Genomic DNA, 11,613 nt, shown 5'->3' with positions numbered 1-11,613 from the left:
GGTTTGATCGACCACCAGGCGTGCTGCCTGAAAATCGTTGCTTCCATTCTCAAAAAACAAAATGAAAAAGAATTTTAAAAAATTTAAAAACAGTTGAAATTGCTGTCATTTATATGTACACCAGAATGATCAAGAACTAGAATCGTTATTGATAGCAGAAGCCGCTGCAAATTTTACCACGAAATTCGGAAAAGCTGGTGGCGGTGGTGCATGATCAGCTGCCGCAAAATCCATTTCACTTAACGTACAACGACCGCGGCCGCCGCCTGGAATATAAGTGCATGGATTGCCAGCGATTGGCGGCACGGGACCCTTTTGGAGGGATTGAACGATGAGACTTTTCTGTTTCCATTGCTCTCCTTCAAGCGGCCTCATTGCCCAAGTTTGCTCACAGAATGACAAACAAAGAAGGACGCAGAAGAGCGATATTATGAAGCAACGAAAACCCATTTGAGATTTGGAAGAATTTTTTAATAGAAATGGAGAGTGAAGGTTGAAGATGATTTGAAAATGGTTATGGAGATTTTTGAGTTGATCTTTTGTGAATGAAATTAAGTGCCTATGTGTATTTATATTATAAGGCTTAAGAGGGGTTGACTGAAAGCCGCGGGCATGATTTTGAAGTTTGAGTGGAGGAAGTCTAAACGGGTGACACTGACTTTTAAGTGGAAACAATCAAATTATTTTAATGGAAAAGTAAGAAATTTGAAGAAGTCAATTCTCGTGCATCAGACGTGAGTGGGGGGAGGAAACTCCCAAGGGGGAGTAATAAGTTTTCAGTGTTGAATCATGTGTTCATACAATATATCATTTTATAATTAATTATTTTAAAATTATTCAATTATATAATATATTACTTAAATATTTAAAAATTGGACGTACAAAATTTTATTATTTTATGCAAAATATTGATCCGCCTGTTCGCATCTCCTATATTAGATAGCATGATTCTTGTTGGTTAGGAATTATTTTTGACACTAAATTGGACTTTGTTGTATAAAACTTCTTTGAATTGGCCGAAGGAATTACAATTTATGCAAGCAAACTATTACGAAATTAAGGAGAGTTTTATAGGTGTTATCAAAGACTTGTTAATTACATTTTTTTTTTTTTAAGTTTAATTGTTTAAAAAAGAAAGGGGATTTTGTGACCTAAATTCAGACGCAATTATTCAGTAACTGATGTTTTATTGGATCAATAGACATAAGAAAACATTTAAAGAAAATAATATTCGATTATATAATAATATATATAAGTATATATATATTTATATAACTAAAATAGATACACATAATATTACTCTAATAATAAAGGATTTCATGAATGTATCTACAAATTTTGAAGTTTTTTATACATAAACTCATGATTTTATTTTGATCAATGCCATATGCATCCAGATTAAGTATCTAATGTGTCATAATATAAATATTTAATCATATGATAACATATTATTTAAATACCTAATTGATAGCATATATAGCTTTAGGGTGCGTTTGGTTAAGGGTTTTTAAGATTATCTTGGTAATCTATTTTTTATTCTTTTGTTTGGTTTGTCAGTAATAAAATATTACAGTAATCTTCTATTACCAATACTGACGTGGTAAGTAATATAAGTGATAATCTGATTACCACCTTCACCTTAGGTATTTAAAGATTACTGGGGTAATTTTGAGTTTATTATAGAAAAATTATTATTTATTAATTTTTTGAGATAAAAATAAATTTATTTTTAATTAATATGACAAATAATATAAAAAATATTTAAAAATAATTATATTCAAGGGCATTTAAGTAAAATAATTTATTAGTAATCTTTTATTACCTTTAACCAAACACAATAATTATTTATACCTATCAAATTTTATCAAACATAGTAATTATTTGTACCCAGTAATCTTCTAAGTAATCTATCTTCAAGGTAATCTTTCTATTTTAGTAATCAAATATTACTCAAATCAAACGTCTCCTTATTGTTTTATTTATTTCCAATAAAGGAAGTACTCTGGCAGATTAATCACAATCTTATTTATAAGCTTCTATGACAGAATGAATGCCTTGGAAAGAGCATGCAACTTGAAAGTTGGAAAACCCAGGTTGTTCACACAATTTCTGAAGCTCTTTCACTGTCCTTTCTCTCCCAGATGGAGTCTCCATATGCATTACATTGTCCTTTCTATAAGCATAAATAGAAGACTTGCTTGGTTCGGGTTCTTCTGGCAATATAGATGTTACAATAATCACTTTCCCATTCCTTGGCAGCGCCTTGTGACAATTTTTCAGAATTTTTATGCATTTTTCATCGTTCCAATCATGAAGTACATTCTGTAAAGAGGAGATAGCAAAAGAAAATTTCAGGAAATGCAATAAAATTCTTTGCTTCCTATACTGCTCAAATGATATATTATTATATGACTGATGAATTTATTTTAAAGATAAATTAACACCAAATCATATGGTGACGTAACATTTGAAAACTTAATTAAGTACTCATAATTTAGTGCACATAACATTACTCAAGAAAATATCAAACAATCCTAAAAAAATAAAAACTATGTGCATCCAATTTTAAGTATCCAATTGGATACCCTAAGATTTTAAATGTATTCAATCAAATATTCAAAACTAAATGGGTACAATATTGCTTAAAAAAATATCATTATTTGATTTCAGATTAAGCGTTATTTTTTTATTAGAGAATTTTAAATTAAAGATAAAATAATATCTAATCGCATAAGAAGATAAGTCATTTAAATACATAATTGAGTAGTTAAAATTGGAAATATATATTTTTATAATAAAATAACCATACCATTAACATAATTGCATCTGCTGTTGGGACGCTGGAAAACATTTATCTCCTCCAACATGTTCAATACCTAAGCAAAAATTGCATTTTACTGTAAAAATTTAACTAAGATAATTTAAGCATTTGAGAATTAATTTCCATTTTTATTTATACCAGGATAAGATGTTACTGATTGAATAACATGAAGCAGATCATAATTAATGCCCTTAATATGAGGATACTTGGAGGTAATCATATGTAGGCATTTGCCATTTCCGCCACCAACGTCAACCAATGATCCAAGCCCTTTGAATCCTTGGTATTCCTCAAGAATCCCCTTCATCGTAACTGTCGAGAAAGCTGCCATTGCCTTGTTGAAAACACTGTTGAAAGTTGGATCTTTGCTCATGTCATTCCATGAATTTTCTTGAAAAAATCACCATTAGTTTCTTCAAGAATTGCATCCTTCAGTTGCAACCTTTACAAACACAGTTAAGTAAAATGATTAAATTAATCAAATTAAATCCTCAGTGGTAGAAAAAAATGCTGTAAGTTTCACTACCGGCATTGCAGCACAGCTGGGTGATATTCAAAAGCGACTACGTCGGATAAGCTGGATTCGTCGTCACTTTTGCAAATAAAGAGTCGTGAGGAAGGTGTGAGAGAGTAATGTTTTTCAACTCTGCCATCTTCGAGCTTCCGCAAGGAGTAAGTAAGCATTGAATGACTGGCCAACAAGCCCAAGACACTGTCAACCATTGAAGCTGTGGAAGGTCTGTTGGCAGGTCAATGAGACGCTATGTCGTCAGCTGAAACGTAAGCCCCAGGTCCTGCTTGAGCCATGATTGCAAATAAATCAAGCTCCACGGCTGCTTTGAGGACCAACGAGAACGTTGGTGAACTGGAGAACAATAAGGCATCGAGACATACTTCATTCTCTTTGTCATCTGCAGAACTCATCTTCTTCTCTAAAACTCAGCTATGAATTATTTCTCTTGCTCGGTTGCAGAATGAATTGAAATGATTAATCTTTTAAATTGAGGCGAAAATTTGAAGACTACTGTGACGTTGATGCAGTGTCATTACGATAATAATAGTGTTGTCGAAAGATTAGTCCAAGTGATATCCCATAAATTACATAAATAATGATGTGACTAATTTTATTATTAAATAAGATTTGTCCAACTGAGATCGTATAAATTTTCGTGCGGTTAAAAACGACTAGGTGGTAGGACCTATTTCCACCTCAGGTTTTTTTTTTTTTAATTTTCTTGAGTACTTTTTTAAAATTTAAATATTTATTTATTAATATTTAAATTAACTAAAATTATTAGTTTTAAAATTTTATCTTATTTTTAAAAATTTTAAAAACTAATAATTTTTTTGAAACAAAGTTTAAAAAATTTAATTTTCTCTCCTAAAATTAATTTTTTATTCTTTAATTGTTTTCTCTAACGTCATCTCTCTCCCTCTAGTTGACTATGAGACGCTAATAAAGACATCGTTTCATTTAAAAAAATAATCATTTTTTCAAAAAAGACTACTTGTCTTTTGGAAAGATGATATATCTTTCCAAATGAATCAACACCTTTGTTAATGTTGCTTGATTGGTCTGAGAGAGAGTGAGACTCCGAAGAAAACAATCAAAGAATGAAAAATGTTACTTTTTGAATTTGGTAGGTTTATAAGAAAATATAAAATAAATTTATATTTTTTTAATATTACTAATTAAATGATGATTTTATCTTCAAAACTAATAGATAAAAGTTGAGAAAAAGGTAAATCCTGGATGGAAATAGTCTTTTGACCTTAATTTTATCATTAAATAAGATTTGTTTAAGTAAAATTGCATAAATTTTCATGTAAATAACTAAGAACGATCATATAAAAAAATATAAATAATAACGTGTTATTTGTATGATTAATGTTATTATTAAATAATTTATTTTTATAAATTAAATGGTGGTTATATCAATATTATTTATTATTGCAACATTTAAGTTTGTAAAATTAGAAAGATAAATAATATAAATTTTCATGCAGCTGACTAACAATTACTATATATAAAAGAAAAAGTATAAATAATTATATGTTATTTGTATAATTAATTTTATTATTAAATAATTTATCATTATAAATTAAATTGTTGTTATATCAATATCATTTATTATTTGAACATCAGGTTTACAAAATTGGAAAGATAAATAATATAAATTTTCGTGTAGCTAACTAACTATTACTATATATTAAAAAAATATAAATAATAATATGTTATTATTCGTATGATTAATTTTATTATTAAATATTTATCATTATGAATTAAACTGTACTTATATCAGTTTCATTTATCGTTTCAACATCAAACTTACAAAATTGAGATGATAAATAATATAAATTCGTGGAGCTAACTAACAACGACTACATAAAAAAAAATGAATTGGTAATAATGTGTTGTTTGCACGAGTAATTTTTTTATTAAATAATTATCTTTATGAATTAAATTGTTGTTATATCAGCTTCAAGTTTGCAAAATTGTAATGATAAATAATGATATCTATTGACTAAGTTAGTATTTAGGGAATTTTGTATTTATAGTTTAGAGTTAGAGAGAGTCGTTGAATTAAATGATGAAATCATGGGCCATTCATGGAATTTAAAAAAAAAAAAAAACACAAATTTACGTAGCATTTATATAATTATATCTCTATACATGATATTTTCATCCCCCATCTCTTTGCAATCATCATGACATGTATCCAGAATTAAATTCTGGAAGCTGAATTTATCAAGAAATGGGACAATGTTTACCCTATCCTATTGAAGATTGAATGACAATTCATTTTAGATTTTCTCCTTGAAGCTCAAGAAAATTCAATTATTATTTGATATTACAAAATAGTTAATGACCTTTCGAAAACACCCCCTCCCCTTTTTTGCTTGATTAAAGATTTTAGAAGATGAGTTTTGATATTTGCATGATGAAAGGTGATTTTCGTTTGGTTGATGAATTTTGGTAATAGATGAAGTTCATTAAGTATTTCCATAACTGAGGTGTCTATCATAAAATCTCATTGTGCCGATGCATGTTTATAACAGTATTGAATACTTTAAAATAAAGGATGTACATAAATTAGAGTAATAGTTTCAACCTGCAAATCGAACATTGTTCAATTGGAGCATTGATCCATTAATCAGCTTATACTGAAAAGCTTCCAAGCGGTTTTAATCCGGGTAGAGAACCCTTAACTCTAAGTCTCTTGATTGTGAAAAGGTTATTAGTCTAAGTATTGTATCTTAATTCAATTTGTATGTTTTAGTGTTCTTAGCAAAAGTGTATTAGATTTCGCATAACATTTGCAACCACTGTAATGATGATTGGGCACCTCTCTAGTTCCCCACAAATCTTGAAGGTAGAAGGGAAATGATTTTACTAAACACATATATCGCTACACTCTAATGCTTTCTGAAGTTTTCTGATCATTATATGACGATGAGACTTTTCTGCTTCCATTGCTCTCCTTCGAGCGGCCACATTGCCCAAGTTTGCTCACATAATGACAAACAAAGAAGGCCGCGAAAGAAGGTGTTATGAAGCAACGTAAACCCATTTGAGATTTGCAAGAATTTTTTAATGCAAGTTGAAATTGAAGGTTGAAGATGATTCGAAAATGGTTATGGAGATTGATGAGTTGATGTTTTGTGACTGAACGCAGTTTGTATGTGCATTTATATTATGAGTTTTCACATTTAAGTGGGGTTGACTGAAAGCCGTGGGTTTGAGTTTGAAGCTTGAATGGAGGAAGTCTAAATGGGAGACACTGACTTCTAGAATTCAGCAACATATGATTTTCTTTGTATTGAAGTGTTTTCAATGATATGTGATGTAGCAGAGGCTCTCTGTTGATGAAAATCATGGTGATACGAGTTTTGATTTTATGAGTTTATGGTCTCTAGATTGATTGAATACAGGAGAAGAAGAGCAACAACTGTGTTTAATATTGTATATTGTAGCTGCAGATTGAGATAATTGCAATTGTTGTTGTTATCATGAGGCTTATACTTCTTCTTCCAAGCCAGACGTTGGCTTCTTCTTGTTGATGCTAGTTGTTAGGTGGTGTTGTTGGCTTGAATGGGTGAGAAAACAAACTTTTCAAACTTAATGACTTGCTATTTAGCAATGATTTTAAAATCGAATTGGATTGATTAGTTCAATCGATTGAATCGAGAATCAGTTCCAAGTTCAGTCTAGTTAATATAAAAAAATGGTTTTGTTATTGACTCGATCAAACCCAATAAAAAAACAAATCTAACTAGATTTGATCAAAAAATTGAATTTTTTTTTTTTAAATTTAATTTGATAATAAGTTAAATCGATCGATTCTCTGATTGAACCGATCAAATCATAAACTAATGAGATAACTAGTTTGATCATTGATCCGATTTTAAAACATTACTACTTAGGCTAATTCGGTGGGGGAGAGGCCAGTGGTGGGTGGGGTTAGGTTAAAAGATGGTTTTTAAGTTAAGAATTAAGAAAAATGAAATAATAGCTCCAATTGATAACTCAAGCGATAAATAATTGAGTTTAAAATTTTAATTATTTAATAAAATTATTTAGTCTTGAATTAGCTATCCTACTTAAGTAATATTTATTCATTAACAAAAAAAAAAAACAAATAATGATTTTAATAAATTATAATTACTCATGTTATATTTTGACCTAATTTATGAAAATTATGAATGTTTAATGAGAGAAAAAAGTATTAATGTTACTAACAATATTTATTAAGGTATTAGCTCAAATTGATTATTAGTTCATTAATTTTTTTTTTCATAATAAATATTAATCTAAAAATTAATAATAATAATTTATCATATTATTAATAATTATTTATCTTAAATTTAAAATCAAAGATAAAACATTACAAAATATCATTTATTTGAATATTTGTTTGAAAACTATAATTTAATGAGAGTTTTATTGTTTTATTTATTTCCAACAAGGAAAATATTCTAGCAGAGGAATCACAATCAAACCCTTATTTGGAAGCTTCAATGACTGACTGAATACCTTGGAAAGAGCAGACAACTTGAAAGTTGGAAAACCCAGCTTGTTTACACAGTTTCTCAAGTTCTTTCACTGTCCTTTCTCTCCCAGATGGAGTCTCCATATGCAAAATATTGTCAACTCTATAAGCATACATAGAAGACTTGGTTGGCTCAGGTTCTTCTGGCAATACATATGTCAAAATAATCAATTTCCCATTCCTTGGCAGCGCCTTGTGACAATTCTTCAGAATTTTTATGCATTTTTCATCGTCCCAATCATGAAGAACATTCTGTAAAGAAGGGATAACAACAAAAAAAAAAAAAAAATTAAGAAAAGGGAGATTATATTAAATACCTATTTTACCTTTTTATTAAATAAAAAAATCTATTTTTTTATTTTTAAGTAAAAATACCTATTTTTTCTATTCTTAAGTAAAAATATTTTAATTTTTTTAAAATATCAAAATTATCTTTTATCACATCTATATGAATCTTCTTACTCTCATTTTACTTAATATTAATTATTATAGATTCATTTGGAAAAAAAAAAAATTCGTATTTTTGAATTCAAATCGAAAAAAATCAATTCAAAAAAAATATATTTATATAAATCTTAACTCAAAATTTAATTTTATTTGTTAAATCTAGTTTGTATATCGTGTAAAAGGGTCTTTGAATATTTGATAATAATTTAAGGGTTAAATGAAATATCAAAAAAATATAGAGAACATTTTGATATTACATAATATATAAATGATTTAAATAATATATTAAGAATAAATAGATATATTAAAATACTCTAGAATGTCAACAATAAAAAAATCACTCGAAAATCTGAAAAAACATATTTAAATTTTGAAAACTACACGTTCGAATAGCTTAGGAATGAGAAAACCAAGAAATCGATTTAAAATTTCGTAATTACGTCGTAAAACGTGTCTCAAAAAGTACAAAACTAAATAGATAGATGTCAAATTTGAAAATTACATATAAAAAAGGTTTGGCTCAGTCACAAACAAGCTCAAAATCATAAAAACCAAAAATCTTAAATTTGATAAAACAAAAAAACTACATAATACACACCGAAACAATTTTATTTGGGCCTCCAAATTCGGAACAACTAGCAAAGCTGGTTGTTATTATAGAGCTCGAAACGAGCTTCACGTTAATATATTACAGGCTCGTAGCTCTTATCAGATCAAAAGTTATGGTTATTCAAAGTCTATCTCCTACAGGTCCTATAGTTTAAAAAAAGTCAATTTTCACCCAACCCACGATTTTCACGGTTCAGTGTAAACTTTCTTACGGACCCCCATGGATCTCCCCCTCCCCCTAAAATTTTGAAAATGCTAAATTTCCCCCTAACCCACAGACGCCGGTAAAAGATTAATGTAGCGTCGACAGATCTAACCCATTTTCTAGCTGAAAATTGTCATTTTAGTCTATAATTTCAATACAAATCAAATCTACACATCCAATAACACAAAAACCCTCAAAAAATTTAAACAAAACAACCAAAAATCAAAACATTTTATGCATTATTCAAAAACAAAACCCTAAACATTTATACCTCAAAATCCCCCTTAAATTTCAATACTTTAACCATAAATTGATTCAAACAAAAAGTGAGATGATGTACTATCCTTATTTGTAATTTCGGTTGTCAGAAAACATGAAAAATCGATGAAAAAGACCGAAACCCATTACGCCCGTGGGAGATTTGAATTTTTCTTTGAATTTGAATAGTAAATCCATGAAAAATGTGAGGTTTATATATAAGGACAGTTTAGTCATTTCCTAAATTAAGAGCATTTTTATTTAATCCTTAGAGTTTTGAACAAATTCGCTTAACACCCTTTACTTTTACGCATTCATTATAATTTCCCTTAAGAAAAATCAAACAATCCTCCAGAAAAAATATATAAAATAGCCATACCTTTAACATAGTTGCATCTGCTGTTGGGACGCTGGAAAACATATCTCCTCCAACATGTTCAATACCTGAGCAAAAATTTCAGTTTACTGTAAAAAATAAAAAAATTACAGAGATAATTAAAGTATTTGAGGATTTTCATTTTTATGTATACCAGGATAAGATGTTGCAGATTGAACAACATGAAGCAGATCATAATTAATGCCCTTAATATGAGGATACTTGGAGGTAATCATGTGTAGGCATTTGCCACTTCCACCACCAACGTCAACCAATGATCCAAGCCCTTTGAATCCCTCGTATGTCTCAAGGATCCCCTTCACGGTAAGTACAGATAGAGCCGCCATTGCCTTGTTGAAAATACTGTTGAAAGTTGGATCTTTGCTCATGTACTCGAATATGGTCATTCCATGAATTTTCTTGAAAAAGTCACCATTAGTTTCTTCAAGAATCGCATCCTTCAAGTGCAACCTACACTGCAGCACAGCTGGGTGATATTGAAGTGCCACAAAGTCGGATAAGCTGGGTTCGTCGTCACTTGAACGAATAAAGAGTTGTGAGGAAGGTGTGAGAGAGTAAAGTTTCTCGACTCTGCCATCTTCAAGCTTCCGCAAGGAGTAAGCAAGCATTGAATGACTGGCCAACAAGCCCAAGACGCTGTCAACCATTGAAGGTGTGGAAGGTCTGTTGGTAGGCAAATGAGACGCTATGTCGGCAGCCGACACGTAAGCTCCAGGTCCTGCTTTAGCCATGATTGCGAATAAATCAAGCTCCACGGCTGCTTTGAGGACCAACGGGAGCATCATTGAATTGGCGAACAGTAAGGCATCCATACATACTTCATTCTCTTTGTTACCCACAGAACTCATCTTCTCTAATACTCAGCTATAAATTATTTCCCTTGCTGATCAGTCGCAGAATGAATTCATACAGATCAATCTTTAAAAAGAGGAGAAAACTTGAAGACTACTTTGACGTGTAGATATCGTGGCTTCCATCTTTCATTCTTAGCCACCAAAATCTTCGTAATTAAAGCTTAAAAGGACAGTCCTGAAATAATTATAGGCATGTGTCCATCTTCCATTCTTACCTACTAAATACATCTCATTAAGATAGTAAAGTTGAACGTGTTTTCATATGATTTGGCAAATTGACAGTTAATCACGTTATAATATATCAATTGTTATAGCCATGTTTGTTCCTAAAATAGGATTATGTTAGAAAATCAACCTACTTTGGGTGGGAAATAGTCCTTTGGCCATTATTATTTGATAGGACAAAATAGTTAAAGAAAATTGGTGACATTACATCTCAACTAATATGGTCAACTTTATATGACACTAACTTATCTAAAATATATCTCTATTATCTTCTTTTTCAATTAAATATTTAAATAAGGTATAATTTAAAATAAAAAATAAAATAATATACTTTGTACAAATGGCAAATAAATAAATGATAAATTATTAATTTATTATCCAAAAGCCATTATAAAGTGGCACATTCTCCAAAGGCACCATTAAAGTGGCACTAATATTTTTCATATAATCGAGAAATGTTAAACTGAAAAATATCATCGTATCTACTTTTTCAATTAAATATAATTTAAAATAAAAAATATAATAATATACTCTGTACAAGTGGGAAATAAATAAATGATAAAATATTAATTTATTACATCCAAACGTCTTTACAGACTGGCCAGCATCAAAGTGGCACAAGTGCCAAAAGTAGCATATAAGAATATTAGTACAATTTTCAAATAATCAAGAAATGTTAAATTGAAAAATATCTTCATAACATGGATGATGCATCCTCTTCCTCTTCCTCTTCCGTAGTAAATACT

At 29.6% G+C, this 11,613-nt stretch overlaps 1 protein-coding gene and 1 pseudogene across 1 annotated transcript; both read right to left on the bottom strand.

Moving 5' to 3' along the window:
• Positions 1–2,022: 2,022 nt before the first annotated feature.
• On the bottom strand, positions 2,023–3,745 carry LOC123208676 (annotated as a pseudogene).
• A 3,962-nt stretch (positions 3,746–7,707) lies between these two features.
• Positions 7,708–10,776, bottom strand: LOC123201620 (caffeic acid 3-O-methyltransferase-like). The gene is made up of 3 exons (XM_044617203.1): positions 9,922–10,776; positions 9,771–9,835; positions 7,708–8,124 (listed from the first exon to the last, which is right to left on the bottom strand). Exons 1-3 carry the CDS (start codon positions 10,634–10,636, stop codon positions 7,825–7,827), a joined length of 1,080 nt encoding a protein of 359 aa, XP_044473138.1. The 5' UTR covers positions 10,637–10,776; the 3' UTR covers positions 7,708–7,824.
• Between the last annotated feature and the right edge of the window lie 837 nt (positions 10,777–11,613).

Source organism: Mangifera indica, chromosome 2 (genome assembly GCF_011075055.1).
Source record: "Mangifera indica cultivar Alphonso chromosome 2, CATAS_Mindica_2.1, whole genome shotgun sequence".
NCBI classification, from domain to species: domain Eukaryota; kingdom Viridiplantae; phylum Streptophyta; class Magnoliopsida; order Sapindales; family Anacardiaceae; genus Mangifera; species Mangifera indica.
Note: the sequence above shows the minus strand (reverse complement) of the source record. Positions and strands in the feature narration are given on the sequence as shown.